Source organism: Colletotrichum fioriniae (assembly GCF_027942845.1).
Source record: "Colletotrichum fioriniae strain IMI 355084 chromosome Unknown scaffold_7, whole genome shotgun sequence".
In the NCBI taxonomy this organism is placed as follows: Eukaryota; Fungi; Ascomycota; class Sordariomycetes; order Glomerellales; family Glomerellaceae; genus Colletotrichum; species Colletotrichum fioriniae.
The window spans coordinates 764175-780535 of NW_027076843.1; the positions used below are offsets into that span (position 1 = coordinate 764175).

The following is a 16361-nucleotide window of genomic DNA, read 5'->3' on the forward strand; positions in this document are numbered from 1 at the left end:
TCGACTGACTTCATTGCGCGCCGCCCCCCCAGGTCTGTCCACGCTCCCACGACAAAAACGAGCCACTCCCTAGCAATGGCGACCCGACGCGCCCTCCGCTCCTCCTGGAGCGCGCGATCTCTTTCGAACCAGCTCAGCACATCCCCCTCCCCTATCTCCCGCCCCTTCGCAATCGCTTCCCGATCCATCAACACCTCCACCGACCCTTCCGCCGACGGCAAGACAACACACTTTGGCTTCAAGACTGTCCCCGAGTCTGAGAAGGCCGATCGTGTCGCCGGCGTCTTCCATAGCGTCGCCGACTCTTATGACCGCATGAACGATCTCATGTCCTTTGGCTGGCATAGAATATGGAAGTACGTCTGGTTCCTCTCGACATCTGCATCATGCCATCACCACCACTAACACTCTCCTCCCAGGGACCACTTCGTCTCCGGCCTCCAGCCAGGCCTCTCAGCCTCTAACCCACCCACCCCGCAACACATCCTCGACATCGCCGGCGGCACAGGCGACATTGCCTTCCGCATGCTCCACACGGCGCACAACATCAACCACAACCCCGACGTCCGCGTCACAATCTCCGACATCAACCCCTCCATGCTCGCCGTCGGCCGCGACCGTTCCCGATCACTCCCGGCTTCCCAGCAGGCCGCCATGTCCTGGCTCGAGGCCAACGCCGAGAAGCTTCCCGAGGGCGCCATCAAGGACAACTCGATCGACCTCTACACCGTCGCCTTCGGCATCCGCAACTTTACAAACATCCCCGCCGCCCTGCGCGAGGCCCACCGCGTGCTCAAGCCCGGCGGTGTCTTCGCCTGCCTCGAGTTCAGCAAGGCCGACGACTACCCGCTCTTCAACGCCATCTACAAGCGGTGGTCCTTTAGCGGTATCCCTCTCATCGGCCAGCTCGTCGCTGGTGACAGGGACAGCTACCAGTACCTCGTCGAGAGTATCGAACGGTTCCCGAGCCAGACGGAGTTCAGGGATATGATCAAGGATGCCGGCTTCGTTGTCTCAGGTGAGGGTTATGAGAACCTGACTGGCGGTGTTGCTGCCATTCACAAGGGAATGAAGCCTATTGCGTAAAATGGCGATTCAGGGGTAATCATAGCGTGAGGAATGGAAATCCACCAGGAAAAAGGGGTTTGGTGAGCTCGTGAAAAGCTCTTGTAAACTGTATGTATATGTATCAACACAGGGAAATCAATCATCGGTATGGCTGCATAGAAGCCGGGCTCCCCCAGATAGACTCTCTACACTAAATGTATACCAAGAAAGGCCGCTGGGCCTGTTTCATAAGCAACACGACTCAAGCAACCTTGGAGAAATCTGAGGAAACGGCAAGCGCGGCTTTAAGCTCCCAAGTCTGGCCGAGTGAGTTTAGTGTTCTGGATAGGACACTGCTTAGCTGCGATCTCTTGGACTTCGTGTCCGTGAGTCCCCGCAGACGTATCAGTGAAAGTGATCATCGACAACAGCAAAGGAAGCCGCCACGGGCCTTTGATCTCTCCCATTGAGACCATCAAAACCTTACAATTTAGCTCGTGTTGGTAGCATGGCTGCTTACAAGACAACAAGAACGGGTACTCCTTTAAACAAAACATTCATTCTATCCTTTGGCTGCAATCATGTGGCAGACTCTCCATCTACAAGGTCATCTTTATGTGTTCAAGGCTCGCCGAACAGCTTGTCCATCGGTGTTCCTGTTCGGCTGGGATACTCTCTGTCTGCCTTCATATTAAAGCGTTCTGATTTTAGTAATCGGGGTGATGGATCAGCCCACTCGGATGGCTGCTTCGATCTCAACATCGAAGCGGCGGTAGGGTCAGTGACATCTGCGGTGTTGATGACCTTTCTTAGGGCGACCAGGCTGTGAACTTCAGAGAACATACATCTACTTCAACCATGTTAAGTACCCACACTTATATCCATCATGCGGCCTTCACGATCAGTTCGTCAGTGAATACGAACGGAAGCGGGTCAACGTGGGAAGAGAGAGAAGATAGCACTCTTCTATTAGTTATAACTACACAACCCTTAAAGTTGATTCTTTAACGAATACAATTGGGGAGGGCAACGTAGAGAGATAGATATTGTACGATCTCGATTCTGCTTCGATACCTTGTTGTGTTTTGTGGCGATCGATCTTCACTGCAATATTAACTCCCCTCCAAGGAGACGAGAGATGCAGCCAAGCAAGCCTTGCAGTCTTCTCCAGCTGATTGAACCTGCCTGAGTCAGTGGTCATGCACTACGATTCTTTCCTTTCCTACTAAGCCTCCATTCTAAACCGCATTATACTTCAATCTCAAGTCCCTCTACAGAAGAGAGAGATGTGGCCAAGCCCATCTTGCAAGCATCACCACTCTACTTACCTATTCTGACACTGGACTTTTCGACCTCTCCCGTGTTGAGAGAGAGAGCCAAGCTTGCCTCGAAGCACATTCTAAGACTTCATATGTAACACATATTGCTCAACTCGACCTCTGACTCTTCTAGATCAGGCACCTAAACCCATATATCACGATTTCAACTCCCCCCCCAAAGAGAACAGAGCTAAGCTTACCTCGCAGCACGTGTCTGGAGACTTTCTGTGTTATACCTATTCTTCAACCCGACCTCTGGTTCGCCCAGACAAGGCTGTCTGGGCGACCAGGTCAGACGCCTTGCATCCAGACCCCAAAATCACTGTTCACTGCAATTTTAACCCCCACCAAGGGAATACAACCAAGTTTTCCTCCCAGCCCGCTCCCAAAGCGTCATCCTAGAAGACAGTCTCCTTTTTTTTTTCCCTGTGTCATCCCTTCCCAGGCTGCATATTCACTGCAATTTCAACTTCCCCCAAGGGAATAGACCCAACCCTTCCTCATAGCCTCCTAACCCCGTACCATCGCAAGGTGATTCCCGTACTCCATTCGTAAGCTCAGCAACGAGAAACCTCTTCTCCAGCCGTGGCACTCAAATACTTAAGAGGTATAGAGTAACTCCTGCGAAAAAGAGTCTCTCATCTTAAGGTAGGATTGATAACTGGATCGGAAATCTATTCCATTTAGACTACTCTTACCACCACTCACTCATCATCTCCCTCAAAATCAACAACAACCAAGAGTCTGGTAGAAATATCCTCCCCTTCTCTCGTAGCGTGAAAAGCACAACCACCTTTTATGCACTTCTCACTGACGAAGAAAAAACTCCCCAAACATGGATGAAAAACGGAAACTTGAGTTGGAAAAAAGGTCTTATCCACCTTTCCACCCCTCAAGTTGTCTCATTAAGATACGCGTACAAGAATTGGTAGCACTTATTTTTTCTTTGGCCCCCCCTTCTCCCTTTCATAACCAGCAAAAAACGATAAAAATCTTTGTCCTTTCATTCCTCTGCTTGCGAGGGGCCAAACTTGGCCATTACAGCTTCAAAGACTTCATTTGATGGACCACGTGGCTTCGATTCCGAGGCCTGAGCCATCTTCCATACTTCATCAAAGGCTTCAAGAGGAGAGTCCTACTCTGCCGGGGTAGCAGGACCGGGGGCCGGGGAGGCGCCGCCTTCGCCCTTGAGGCCACCGCGACCACGTCCTCCACGTCCTCCGCGCTCGCCTCCTCGTCCACCTCGGCCACCGCCACGGCCGCCACGACGGGTGCTCTCGGAATCACTGGCACCACCAGCACTGCGGTAGCCGCTGCCAGTGTTCGCAGAGTTACCACCGCCTCTGCTGCTGCCCCAGTTGCCGGCACCACCGCGGGGCTGGAACTTGCTCTCGCGGTGTTGGAAAACCTTGACGAGGGGACGAGACCGGTCCTCTTGAGCCCGGGTCTTGAGGTCTTCGGGAAGGCTGTTCAGAGCAGCATCACGTTCCTCAATCGTCTTGAACATGACAACTTTGTTGGAGTTGCCCCATTTCTCGACCTTAAGGATGTTGTTCTTGTGCTCGCCGTCGAAAAGATCACGAGTCTGCTCCTCGGAGTTCACATTCATAATGAAAAGACCGACAATATCTTGAGCAGGCGTCTTGGGTGCGGGAGAAGAGACGGGGTCTGGGCCGTTGGCTGACCCATTAGCAGCTGCAGGCGCAGGGCGCTCGTCCTTGGGAGGGACCGCAGGTGGTGCCGCAGCAGCAGGTTGAGGTGTTCCAGGCTTAGCCGATGGCAGGGGTGTTGCGACCGCAGGCTTAGGAGGTGCTTGGGATGAGGGTTGTCTGCTGGTGGGCGGGGGAGCCGTAGTCTGAGTAGAAGGCGGCGCCGGGGCAGGCAGGTTGCCAGCACCAGCAGGTCCGGCAGGAACAGGCGCAGCGGCCTTGGCACCTCTGTGTGAGAAGTTGAAGCCTTGGGCGCGCATCTCGGTTCCGATACGTCCATCCTGAATCTCCAGCACCAACCATCCGAATGCGGCATCAGCCAAGTTGAAGTTCCACATGTTCTTGAAAGCACTCTCGTCGACCTGGCCAAGCTGTGCCTGGCCAGCAACGGGACCGCCGAAGGGGTTGCCTCCCGCAGCAGTAGTGGGCATCTTCTCGACAATCTGGAGGGCGTTCTTGAGCAGGTTCTGTTGGCCCTCGTTCTGAGAGATGGCTGGCTCGACTTCGTTCTTGACCGTCTCCCAAACATCGTTGAAAGAGGCCTTGGAGGCAGCGAGCTTACCGCGGTAGTGGTCGAGGGTGGGGTTTACGCTGAACTCGTTGTAGGAGCTGCCGTAGCGGAAGTGGAGTCCAGCAGAGATGGAGAAATCGGCCTTGAGGGTGACGGAAAGCTGGTTCAGGATACCCTCACGAGCAGGAGAGGCGTGGGTGACGAAGACGCGGGTTTCGGTGGGATCGTAAACTCGGTGCGCGGTGTCGACAAGCTCGCCCATCTGCAACAGGGTAGTCCACATAGTTCCCTGGCCTCCGGCAATCGTAGTTCTTCCTTCGCCATTGTCGAAGAGCTTGTGCATGACAACAGCACCACCAAGACCCAAGAGGCGCAGCTTGACTCCACCGAGCTCGAGAAGCATCGAGCGGGCCTCGTCGATGATGTGCAGGTTGTGTACCTTATACTCTCCGGAACGGAACTTCTCGAGAACGCGGACATCTTCGCAAGCACCCCAAACAGTGTATACTGGGATATCGAGCTTAATCTCGCCGCTCAGGAGGAGAGAGAGCTCGGAGAGGGGCAGCTCGTTGGCAGGGAATCGGCTCTTGACGGGTCCGGGGCCGCCCTGCTGGATGGCCTTCTTGACGGGCTCGGAAATCAGAGGAGAGTATTGAGCAACATGCTTCAGGGTTCTTCGCACCAGTGTCAGAATGACAACGGTCGGTTATAGAGTCGCGGAGTGTTCCTTACTTTTCTGCGATTCGCTCCAGGGAGGTGTCGTCGTAGAAGCCAAAGTCGCCAGTGTGGATGATGTGATCGGCTCGTGCTTGTCTTGCCAGGTCGTTGAGGGATGTGAGGTTTCCTATCAAAGTTGATATTAGATTCAAGCTTCATAGCCGGTCGCCCGACGGGATTTGATGGAATGGCGACGAACCTCGAACATCAGCTATGCACAGAACTCGGATGGGGCCAGTCTGGATAACGCGGCCCTGGTTGGGGAGGAGAGGCGCAGCTCCAGGAGGAATCGAAGAAGCTCCGTTGGGCATGTAGCCCGGGTTGTTGTTGTATGGACGCGGCTACAGACATCGATGACATGTTAGTACTGGGGCCAGAAGCGGGACAAGGAGGAGCTGTCAAGGTCCCGCCGGAGAACAACGAAGCATCGCGGCAACGAGGACAGAGCAGGGCGGGGAGATGCGCAATGAGATACAAAGCATCACGAAGTATATGAAACTAGATAGAAAGCTTGAAATGACGAAAAAAGGAGGTAACTCACGGCAGCCATGCTAGTTTGTTGTCGAGGTAATCGCGAGATGGAGATTGGGCGATTGGAGGTCGCAGGGGGACGATCGGGTTCGGGGGTTCGTCGTCGGGTGAGTGACCGGGTGCTCGGTTCGGGTGGTCGTCGAGGGGAGGAATTGGGTATCAACGGAGATGGAAATGAGGTTGGAAGGAGCAGACGGTGATGTTTGCGACGAGAAAAGGAATAAGCTCCCCTTACAAGGCTGGTGATATTTTTCTGGAGGTTGAGGAAAAGTGCAAGGTGTAGGTGGAAGCAACGAACGGACGAATTGGCGCACTGCCAGAAGAGGCTGCTCTTGCCCCAAATGGTTTAGCGCGGATGCTCACAGCTGGCAGGGGCTACTGAGGTAAGGTAAAGTGCTGGGCCTTCCCAAGAGCACCTCAAGCTGGGTACCTTAGGTACCCGACTCCTCTTGGACATCCTGGGGCGGGTAGGCAGAACACCTAGCACCTGGCCGAGCAGGGCACCTCAAAGACACAAATGGAACTGGACCTCCACTGGAACCTAAGGTAAGGTACCTAAGCTCGCTGAATGACTGACGGGAGAGAGCCTGCTGGGCACCTCCAGGCACCACAGTGGGGCTCGGGCAGCTGCCTTAAAGGTAGCGCTAAACATAGCCGGGACCTCAGCTCGTCACTTTATTGCTCACTTTTGCCCCAAGTTGGACCTCTCAGGGATAGACACGACATTCGATTCAAACGGGAGGCGAACAGCACCTCAGCTCACTCTCTTTCATCGTTCAGACCTGCAGGTCCCGTGGCAAGTTCCTCCTTGCAGTCATATACAGCACAGTGTCAGACTCTTCTCAAAGAACCCGGCACGCCTCAAAGGTATCCTAGGCCTCTCAGCAACCTTGGCACGTGAGGTCTAACCTCTGGGATGAGGTCCGGCGGGATGAGGCGGGAGTCCGGAGGCCGGAAGCCGAAACAACGACATCCCAACGACTCGCGCCCGGCTTGGGCAAGGTAATGGGGAAGCAAGTGAGGAGCAAAGAAATGGGTCCACCACATATGCTGTGGTTGCGCTACTCTATTCTTCTTCCCCGCGTATCGCAATTGAACCTAAGTAGCCTCCAGAAGATCCCGGTCGCCATGCTAAGTGTTTACATGTGCTGCAACAAAAGCACTCTACCGTCCGTCCACCACAAGTCAAGCCAGCAGGATACTAAATATGAAGATATGAAAGGATGTGAAAATGAAGGGACTCATGGAGGCTTAGCTAAGCCATTCATGGGTTCCCCTTTTGAATATATGTTGCACTCAATCCATCAACTCCGCCTTATGCACATACGTTTGGATGATTACACAGCGCCTTCCAACTAGGGTCGAGACTGCAATAGAGACAAAGCCCAGGAGTCTCGCCGCCCAAGAAAGCCTTCCCCGCAAGAAGCTACAGCTACAGATATAGCTGTCGCTGCTTCTGCTTCTGCCTCTGCTGCCGCTGCTTCTCACCACATGTCCTCACGGTCGTCCCGGCGCCTTACGTCGTCGCTACCGTCACGCCCGTACTGGTCGTGATAATACTGCTTGCCAGGCTGAGGATCATAGCTGTCAGGGCCTTGGTAGCCATTGCTGCGTCCGTTGTCCACGTCGCCGCCATGGTCGTACTCGTAAATTTGAGCGTCATCAACGTAGTCCACCTCATCATGAGGATGGTCACCGTATTGGTTTTCGCCCTACGAACTGGGTTAGCTTGGCTCTCTCCAGACTGGAGTAGAGATAATCAACATACCCGATGATAGTCAAAATTGTACTGGCCCGTCGAGTCCTGCTCCCCCGCCTCTTGCTGCTGCTGTTGCTGCTGCTGCTGCGCCAAGTACTGCTCTTCCTGTTCCTTGCGGCGACGCTCCTCTTCCAGACGTCTTTGCTGCGGTGACTGAGGCACCTGCATCTGCGGGTGCATGGCCTGAACGATGGCGAGATAGTTGTACATGAAGTTGCTGAGAAGAACCTGACTCAACAGAGAGCGACGCGGGTTTGCGAGCTTAATGTGAGCCATCCGATAAATCGCTCGTTCTTCGAGCAACGGGAATCTTGTCCAGTGGTAGTCGACGTCAGCCTTAAGCGGGCGGTACGGCACCTCCTCCGAGACCCGCAGATGTTGGTTCTTCTTGCTGCTGCTCTCCTTTTCGCTCTTCTTCTTGCCACCGCCAAAGAGGCCTGAGAAGAGACCACCCTCCTTCTCCTTCTTGGCTTCAGACTTCTTGCTCTCCTTCTTTCGCTCTTCGGCCAGTTTATTGTCGACATTGTCACGGTCCACAATGATACTCTCTCTTCCCTTGGAGGAGGCACCCTCGATCGAGTTCTGGAGAACATCCAAACGGGCATTGTCCTGTCCCTTCTCGGCGACTTGCTGCTTTTTCCTCTTCTCCTCTTCCTTCTTCTTCTTGTCCTTGTCGTCGCTGCCGCCCTTGAGCCACTTTGACCAGCCTCCAGAAGATTTGCTCGAGGATACGCTAGAAGCGTCATCATCTCTCTCCTTTCTTAGCTTCTTTTCCACTCTCTTTTCCTCGGGCTTCTTCTCCTCTGGCTGCAGAGTAGGAATGAACGTCAACGTGTCGGTTCGGTTTGCACCACTGCCAGGTAAGACAGATGGGTGAGAAGCCATATCGTTCAAGGTGTGGTTAGGGGCATTGGCTTGCTGCTGCTTAGGCTGCTGCTGCACCTGCGACGGCTGTTGAGGTGCTGTAGGTGTTGTCGGGCTTGGCGCAGAATTGGCTGAACCCGGACGTTTGCTTGAACGAGCGGGAGGCTCGTCCATAAGGGACTGTGAGGGGGCATGCTGTGAAGATGAGGATCTCTGGGGGAATTGCTGCCTTTGCGCGTTCTCGTCCGTCGCTGGCGACTCAATAATGGCAGGAACCGGGGGCTTGGCATCAGCCGAAACTGAAGATGTTCTTGTTGGGTGTTGCTGCTCAGGACGTGTGCTCAGGGGGGAAACAGGTTCCTCGATCTCGGACGAAGCACCGTCGGACGTTGTGCCCAGATCTTGAGAAAACTTGTGCTGGCGTCGGACTGAGCGATTGGGACGCGAAAAGTTCTCTGACACTGGCTCTGATTGCGCTCTTTGCTGCGTAGGCAACGGGGGCACTTCGGGGACGTCAGATGGCAGAGGGGGGACCGTATCCGCGGAGTCAGAGGAATCCGTGTGGGCATGTCGATTGGCGACCCGCTTGGAGAATGGCAACCGATCTGAGCGTACACTGCCATTCTTTCGGTATGTTGTTCGGGTTGACCGGCGAAGTCCCATGCCGGGAGCTACGGGCAAGATGGGCAGATCCTCAGCACCAGCCTCCGGTTGAGCACCTTCGGAAAGCTCACGCACTACTTTGGAAGGATCCTTGACTAATTCGTTCAGGTTGAGCTCTGGAGTCGAGTAGTCTCTGAGTGAGCTCTTGCGTCCGAGTCTCTCAGCACCGTCCACGTAACCAACGGCGCCTCTTCCCCCAGAGTTGTCGATTTGTCGTGAGAGCATGCTCTTCTTTCTTCGCAAGCCGCCGCCAGAATCGCTTCGGCCCATACCACCATCACTGGAGTCGCCTGATCGCCGTCGAATAGTCTTGACACGATCCTCTAGAAAGGTCTTGAATTCCGTCGGGGCCAGCTCGGGATGGACTGCCGCAGGGACCCAGAGTAGCCTTGACGGATCATTTTCGTCGTCGTCTCCCGTTGGTGCGATAGGAGGCATAGCGACAAGGGACAAGCCGGAAAAGGGTAGCATATCAGGGTCAGCATTATTTCCGACGTCCATGGACATGCGCCGCAGGGCCTGCAAGTTGTTGAGTTCCTGCGCGATGTCGTTCGGGTTCTCGATGCTGCCTAGAGGAAATTGGGACGACTCGTTCTTGACATCTCGTAAGGAGATTGGCGGCGATTTGGGACCGTTCTCGAACGACATGCTTCGCTGGCTAGGCGACCGAGTTGGCAAAGTCTGTGAATGTTTGAGAGTCGTGGAGCCATTTTGTGCCATGCCCAAGCCTGTCTTGTCCGAAGCTGAACGGATCATCTGCCTACGAGGATCGTCGTCGGAGTGGTCGGATTCGAACTTGTTGTTTAGCTGGTCGGTGTATGACTGCCCGAGGTAGCTGATGGGTCGGCCATCGCTGTCGTACTCCTCGTCGCCGTAGAGGGTTCCAATGGTCTCGGTCACATGGTGGCTGGGATCTGAAATTGACAGCTGGCTCGCATGACCGCGTCGACTCGCAAAGCTGCCACCAACATCGGCGCGGGGTCTAGATGAGGTCTGCGGATAGCACGGAGGGTTAGTCAAAGGTGCTGTTCAGGGAAAGGAGGCTCAGCGAGTAAAAGTCGAGGCCTGAAATCGAGGTAAAGAAAAGGAGCGCGCCATGCTAAACAAGGTCGAGTCGAAAGGCTCTCGGAGCGTTGGGTGCCAAAGACGGGTGGAGTGGCGAGTTATGGGCAATTCTACGCACCATCATCTAGGAAAGGAATGGCCTAGAGGGAGGCCGAAAAGCCAATTATTCCCTAGAATGCACCACTCGTCTGCCAAATATCTCGTTCGAAAAGAATGCGTCGTTGAGCTCTCATCTGTTGAGGGTGTACTGCAGCATAGGCGCGGCGTGGAAGCGACGGGAGTGTCGAAGGCGGGAGTTGGGTTAAGGTCGGGATCGAAATACGGATACAGGTATGGATTCTTCGGTCGGCGCGTCGTTCAAGATCGCATGGGGAGGGAATAGTATTGGAGCGGTACCCGTGATGTACAACGATAAGAGTTGAAAAGACTGGAGAAGTCCACCGTTGCAAACGAGAGAAAGAGAAAAAGCAAGCGGCAAATTATGCTGTTGAGAGCACGGAACAGGCGAGGATGGGTCGGTTCGAGACTGGTCCAGGTGGGCAGTTGGACGGCGTGTCTTGTGCTAACGTTGTGTTGTGTCGTCGGGTAGTGTTAAGGTAGAGAGAGAGAGATGATGGTGGAGGTAGCGGTGGTGGTGGGCGTAGTAGTGGTGGAGGAGCAAGGTAAGGTGGAATGACGGGACGTTGCGAGTTGGAACTTGTAGCGCTCGGTAAGGCAAATGGTGTCAAACAATCTAATGGTTCACCTCACCGTCCAGTCTTGTGTCGAGAACTGGACTTTTTGGAGAAGGGATTTAGGATTGGTGCCAGTGCAGACAACCTTGGAAGAGACAGGCAGACGGGACTGCAGCCAGTCAAGCCAGAAATCAACCCCCTACTGCAGGTCGGGGGAGCGGGCAGAAGACAGAGCGCGAGCGAACGTGAGGGTGACTGGCAGAAAGGGCGATGAACAGGCGCTACCTTCTCCAGTAGGTACAACACCAAAGTCGAGGTCACGTCGTGGAGATCAGATAGTGTACTTGGGGGACCATGGAAGTAAATTGGTACAAGTCTATTTGCAGAGACGATCCCTGAAAGAGTGTCGTTATGGGTGTCGGAAGCGAGCGAAATGCTGGAACTGGCGGAGTGGAGGTCTGAGGGGAATAAGTACCGAATACTTGGCTCGACCCCCAATCGGCTGGTGTCATTTGTAGCCTGGAGAGAAGGGCGCCACCAAGACTGCATTAGCGCCAGCCAGACTGGGCTAGGCGTCGCTTTGGAAAAAGCAGCCAGTCAAAGTAAAGTGAGGAAAGTGCGGTGGTCTGGCACAAAAGGCCGCCTCCCTGTCACGTGCTCGGCCAAAACCCAACAGGCAACTGCCATGGAACTGCTTGGCTGCCAACAATACCTACGGTCTGTCCAGTTGATGTACTTATATTACCTAAGGTACCTAATGAAGTTCAAAGAGATGTGTACGGATACGGATACTGAGGTAAGGTAGTTCTGTCTGGGAGGCTCTGTGGAATAACCGGGACTGTATCCTTTATCCTTGAACAGGGCAGCCAACATCAAGTGACCCAGGGTCGCGCAAGCAAAGCATCGAAGAGCCAAAAGATTACCTAATGCACGTAAGGGCATCCTCTTACCTCATGATACATTAGTCTGTTGTCCGTTCAGCTGAGTTGGATTGTATTTTGAGTCGTGCATGTGTCCGTACCCGTGCCTGAGCTTACACCCTAAGGTAAGCTACCTAAGTAAGGTACGTATCGTCCGTTCACTCTTTGCAGAACTGAAGAGAGAGGGGAAGGAGCCCCTGGGGCCGTGAACTGCGAACTGACTGGCTGCCGTTTTGGCATCAAGTTGGGGGCAGACGCGGCAGGCGGCAGGACGGACAACTGCATGGGCAGGTACGGCGGGGGCGCAAAGGCAGGGCGGGGAGGAAGGACAGAGAAACCCCGAATAGAGAAAAAAAAAGTAAGGAAAAAAAGATGGCGGGTGACTGACTACACAAGTCTGTAACCTCAACCTTTGGAACAATCAACCATCTTCAATCATCAGTGGAACAAGACGAATACCCAAGCAACATGCACAAAGCATCAGTGACATCGAAGCCTGCTAGGGCCTCCATCGCTGTTACTCTACTCTATACGAATACTCTCGCATCATAGGTCCAAGCCAAGACCCCGACATTTGATGATGGGCGATAACCCGAGTCCGACACGACTGGCTCCGGCCGACTCTCCCCAAAGAGCACATGCTAACCACGAGGCCCGGATATTGGCAGTGGATGAGACATGGATGGGCCATGGCCGCACTGCCTACAGAGTATACGCAGTACTTCGTACAAATCAGTCCATCATCTTAACTCACCAAAAGACGAAAAGAAATTCAGTCTTTCAGATTACTCGCAATGAAACAAGGAAACCACAATACGGGTTCAGGGCCCTCTCGCTTCTCGTCTCTAACTCGAGCTGAATCTGTCACGCTCAAAGCGCGTTTCTCGTCCCCGTCACTGCCACAACCGGATCTGAGCATAGCAGGGACAACCCACCTGGTCCAAGGTCCAAGGGACGCTCCATACGCACCCGGACCTAATATCGTACTTCTATTCACGCCTGCGACACGACACTGTCCCACTCTGTGTTGTGCCACATAGCTCCGCGAGAACAACAGGTTGGCTCTTTAAAGGCACCGCGCCCTCCCGCCAATGCTCGCTCCCTCGATGACTGCCATCAGCTCATGTACTACCTGTCTGGCCGACGTCGAAACAGCATTGGACTTTGCTGCTGGCTGCTGCCAAAAATCGACACTAGCACAACCCGTTTGCCTAAAGTTACAGGGCGATCCCAGGACCCCAACCTGACCAAAGACAAAGTCCCCAGAATAGCTCACCACTTTATGCCAGGGAACATCGGATCTCAGGACAAGGTTCGGGCATCTCTTCAGTCACTCGGTCATCAGTGTGCTTTTCTTTTTGTCCGAGGCACGCCTTTATGTTACCTTCTCCACGGCCTCCGAGTCTGTGCCAACGAATGCTTCCGCGCTCCAAAGTTGAGGGTTCCCTGAGCAATGCGTGGAATGCAACCCATGCACCACGGCCGACTTCCATATCCTTCTCGAAGGACTGGACACCGGAGAGACACTGGAGTCTGGAGCCCAAGGGCTGGTTAGATGCAGGGCCAGTGGACCGGTCCCCATCGTCACCGCCTCGGGCCCCTATTCACCACCGGCGGCCCCGGCCATCGACGCCGTCTCATCGGGGTCATCTCCCACTTTCACCCCTTGAGCAAGTTGAGCCCCCTTTGTGCCTAGGGATTTTTTTTTATTTCAAGGCCCAACCGGCCTCTTGGATCCACTAATACGCCAAAGTGACCTGAATCGGCAATCTCGTTTCCAACGCCCGCGGCCCAACGTCTTTCTTTCGTTTTGCCGTTTGCGACTTGCCAAGCACAAAGTTCCCATACGTCAAGAAATCAAGACGTCGAGAACCTTCGCCCCTGTCCACAGGCACAGTCCAACACCACCATACCTAGGTAATCACGGGTCCACGGCGGTCCATTGTGAAGCGCCCCAGCCGAGTCGCAAAAAAACCGTCGCACGGGGACAACCAACCAGAGGCCGCCCAACTGCGATCGCAGCGTAGCATGTCATCCCATCTGCCGCTTCCTAACAAGGGTGTCGCCATCCACTGGCATCCAGTGAAGACCCGACAGCCGGTCATAGGGTAGTCGCTGAACAGTGGAAAATGTTATCGACAGATGGCGCTACTGAGGTGTATCATGTATGGTAGCAGCCCTCAACTATTCGTGCCTATGGCTTCATCGTTTTGCGATCGCATCGGCTCGCTTGGCGCATCACGAGAGATCTCAGAATCAGCATTCTGACTCACGGTTGCACAGCTTCAGTTTGATCATATAATTGCTATTTTCGATAGCAAGTGCTAGCGATCAAGCGATCGACAATGAAGCATTGTTGTATCCAGCTGAGCCGACTACACGTATCTCCCACTCATGTGAAGGCGCGCTGCGGAGTGCAGCGATATGCCGTCCGTCGTCTGTCAGAGGGATGTCTGGGCCCCCAAACTTCAGAGTAACACCAATGGAACACGATATCCATCTCCCAGATGCCAGTCGGACGTGTGGCTCGTTGTCCGCATCCTCACCCTTACAGTTGCAACAGACAGGGTCCGCGTCCTTCCTTGCAGGCTGGTCGAGAACTTGAGCCAAAGAGCTTGCACGAGCTATTGGAACTGTGGCGGAATGGGTAGATTTGCAGCAGAAAGTGTGGACTATACCTTCTCGAGCTTTGTCTTACATTGGTCATCCAGCACGATCGACAGTCAAGTTTCCCCGCGCCGCCACACCATCTCCAACGCACGGGAGACCTTGGTGTGCATGATCAGGCTGACGTTCAACTGCAAGGTGTGTGTGTGCCAGCCTTCACCAACCCTCGTCATCGCCTCACACATCTCAAACCGATGCAGCATATCTGCATGGACGTCGCACCTACTGAAGATAATGCCATGACTACGGATCCCAGTCAAATGGCTTTCCGAGCCGTTACGCACTGGCTCCAGAGCCAGACTCTGCCGGTATTCTGCTGCACTACACCGGGATTCCGGCCGCGGATGCCAACAGACATCGAAGCTGACAGTGTGCTTTTATCACAGTCTCATCTGACCAAGGCGCTGAGCCAGCAACAGCAGCATCAGCAAAGTCAGTCGCCTCAGATCAGCGACGGAGAAACCAGCGAAAGTGTCGCGCGGCGCGCATCATCTGCTCTGTGGACGAAGCCACTGCCACAGCTTCCGCCGCCCAACATGTCCTTGTCAGGCAAAGTCGCCATCGTCACCGGCGGCGCGCGAGGCATCGGCGCCGCCATCGCGTTGAAGCTCGCACGAGAAGGGGCCAGGGTGCGTCTCTACCGACCTCAATCTTGTTGAAATGAGAATTCCGGCTAAAGCTAGAATTTCGTGATTCGCGTGATTAAAGGTCGCCTTCACCTTTGTAAACACTTCATCAATAGCCAAGGCCCATGAGGTCATATCCGAGATCGAGGCCTGCGGATCCTCGGCGACCGCTATCCAAGCCGACGTCTCCAAGCATCAGAAAAAGGTCATCGAGCGGACCATGATGGCGTTTGGCGTCACCAAGATCGATATCCTCGTCAACAACGCCGCCGCGACGCTCAGCGCGACGCTCGACGACACCACTACCGAGGACTACGACCGCATCTTCGACACCAACACGCGCGCCGTGTTCTTTATGATGCAAGCCGTCAAGCCGCACATTGCGCCGGGCGGTCGCATCATCAACATCTCATCCGTCGCCGCGCGCGCCGATTCGCCAGGCAGTATGGCCTACGCGGGGAGTAAGGCGGCCGTCGAGGCGTTTACGCGCGTCGCTGCGCGAGAGATGGGGCAGGCGCATGGCGTGACTGTGAATTGTATCAGCCCGGGGACAGTCAAGACGGAGATGTTTGACTCGTTGCCCGATGACCAGCGCAGCGCCGACTTGGAGAGAGCTTCGCTTACGCCTGCCGAGGCGAGGCTGGGCGCCGTTGAGGACATTGCCGACGTGGTTGCGTTTGTGGCGAGCGATGAGTCGAGGTGGATCACGGGGACGGTGATTCCCGTCAACGGAGGCCGTCTGATGAACTAAGGTCGTGATGAGTGAGTTTGGAGGAAACAACGAATGATGGCAGTACGCGACTGAGTGGCTGATGGAGAATATTATGAAGGATGTGAAAAGTTATTTATATGCCGGGCCTATGGGACACAAGTGGAAAAGAGGAGGGTCGGTTTTGACAAGGCTGTATAACAAGTCAAGTGTACGATGTGAGTCTGGGTCTGAGACATCGGGATGAATTTTCTTGTATTCCTTCCTTGGCTTTTTTTCTTCCTGGTCTTTCTTGGGCAACAATACGGGTGTCTCTGGGTTTTCCGGATTGGGTTCTATCTGGTGGGAGTGTCGGTCATGCAGTGCTACATGAAGCTGCACTTTTGGTTTTTTCTTGGGATTCCCTGTCACCTTGTTTGGGAGCTGTCTCGTCTTCTTTTCTCTTTTGGTCTTTTTACTTTTTCTTCTTCTTCGTGTAAGGTAACGACTTTTTGATTTCTTGAGTACACGGCCGGAAACAGTTTGGAATACCACTCATGAATTTGCTTCTCTACGTCTCTCGGTCTTGCGGAAGCTGTGA

At 54.3% G+C, this 16361-nt stretch overlaps 4 protein-coding genes across 4 annotated transcripts; 2 read left to right on the plus strand and 2 right to left on the minus strand.

Moving 5' to 3' along the window:
• Window positions 1-75: 75 nt before the first annotated feature.
• COQ5 (2-hexaprenyl-6-methoxy-1,4-benzoquinone methyltransferase) lies at window positions 76-1086 on the plus strand (the record flags this gene model as incomplete). Its single annotated transcript, XM_053190748.1, has 2 exons — window positions 76-356; window positions 420-1086. The coding sequence occupies 2 exons, from the start codon at window positions 76-78 to the stop codon at window positions 1084-1086; spliced, it is 948 nt and encodes a 315-aa protein (XP_053051666.1).
• A 2415-nt stretch (window positions 1087-3501) lies between these two features.
• On the minus strand, window positions 3502-5853 carry N0V96_006396 (uncharacterized protein; the record flags this gene model as incomplete). The annotated part of the gene is made up of 4 exons (XM_053190747.2): window positions 3502-5260; window positions 5319-5430; window positions 5503-5644; window positions 5845-5853. The coding sequence occupies 4 exons, from the start codon at window positions 5851-5853 to the stop codon at window positions 3502-3504; spliced, it is 2022 nt and encodes a 673-aa protein (XP_053051665.1).
• A 1465-nt stretch (window positions 5854-7318) lies between these two features.
• Window positions 7319-10309, minus strand: N0V96_006397 (uncharacterized protein; the record flags this gene model as incomplete). Its single annotated transcript, XM_053190746.2, has 3 exons — window positions 7319-7546; window positions 7603-10113; window positions 10304-10309. The coding sequence occupies 3 exons, from the start codon at window positions 10307-10309 to the stop codon at window positions 7319-7321; spliced, it is 2745 nt and encodes a 914-aa protein (XP_053051664.1).
• A 4346-nt stretch (window positions 10310-14655) lies between these two features.
• On the plus strand, window positions 14656-15823 carry N0V96_006398 (uncharacterized protein; the record flags this gene model as incomplete). The annotated part of the gene is made up of 2 exons (XM_065757705.1): window positions 14656-15079; window positions 15189-15823. 2 exons carry the CDS (start codon window positions 14656-14658, stop codon window positions 15821-15823), a joined length of 1059 nt encoding a protein of 352 aa, XP_065613622.1.
• Between the last annotated feature and the right edge of the window lie 538 nt (window positions 15824-16361).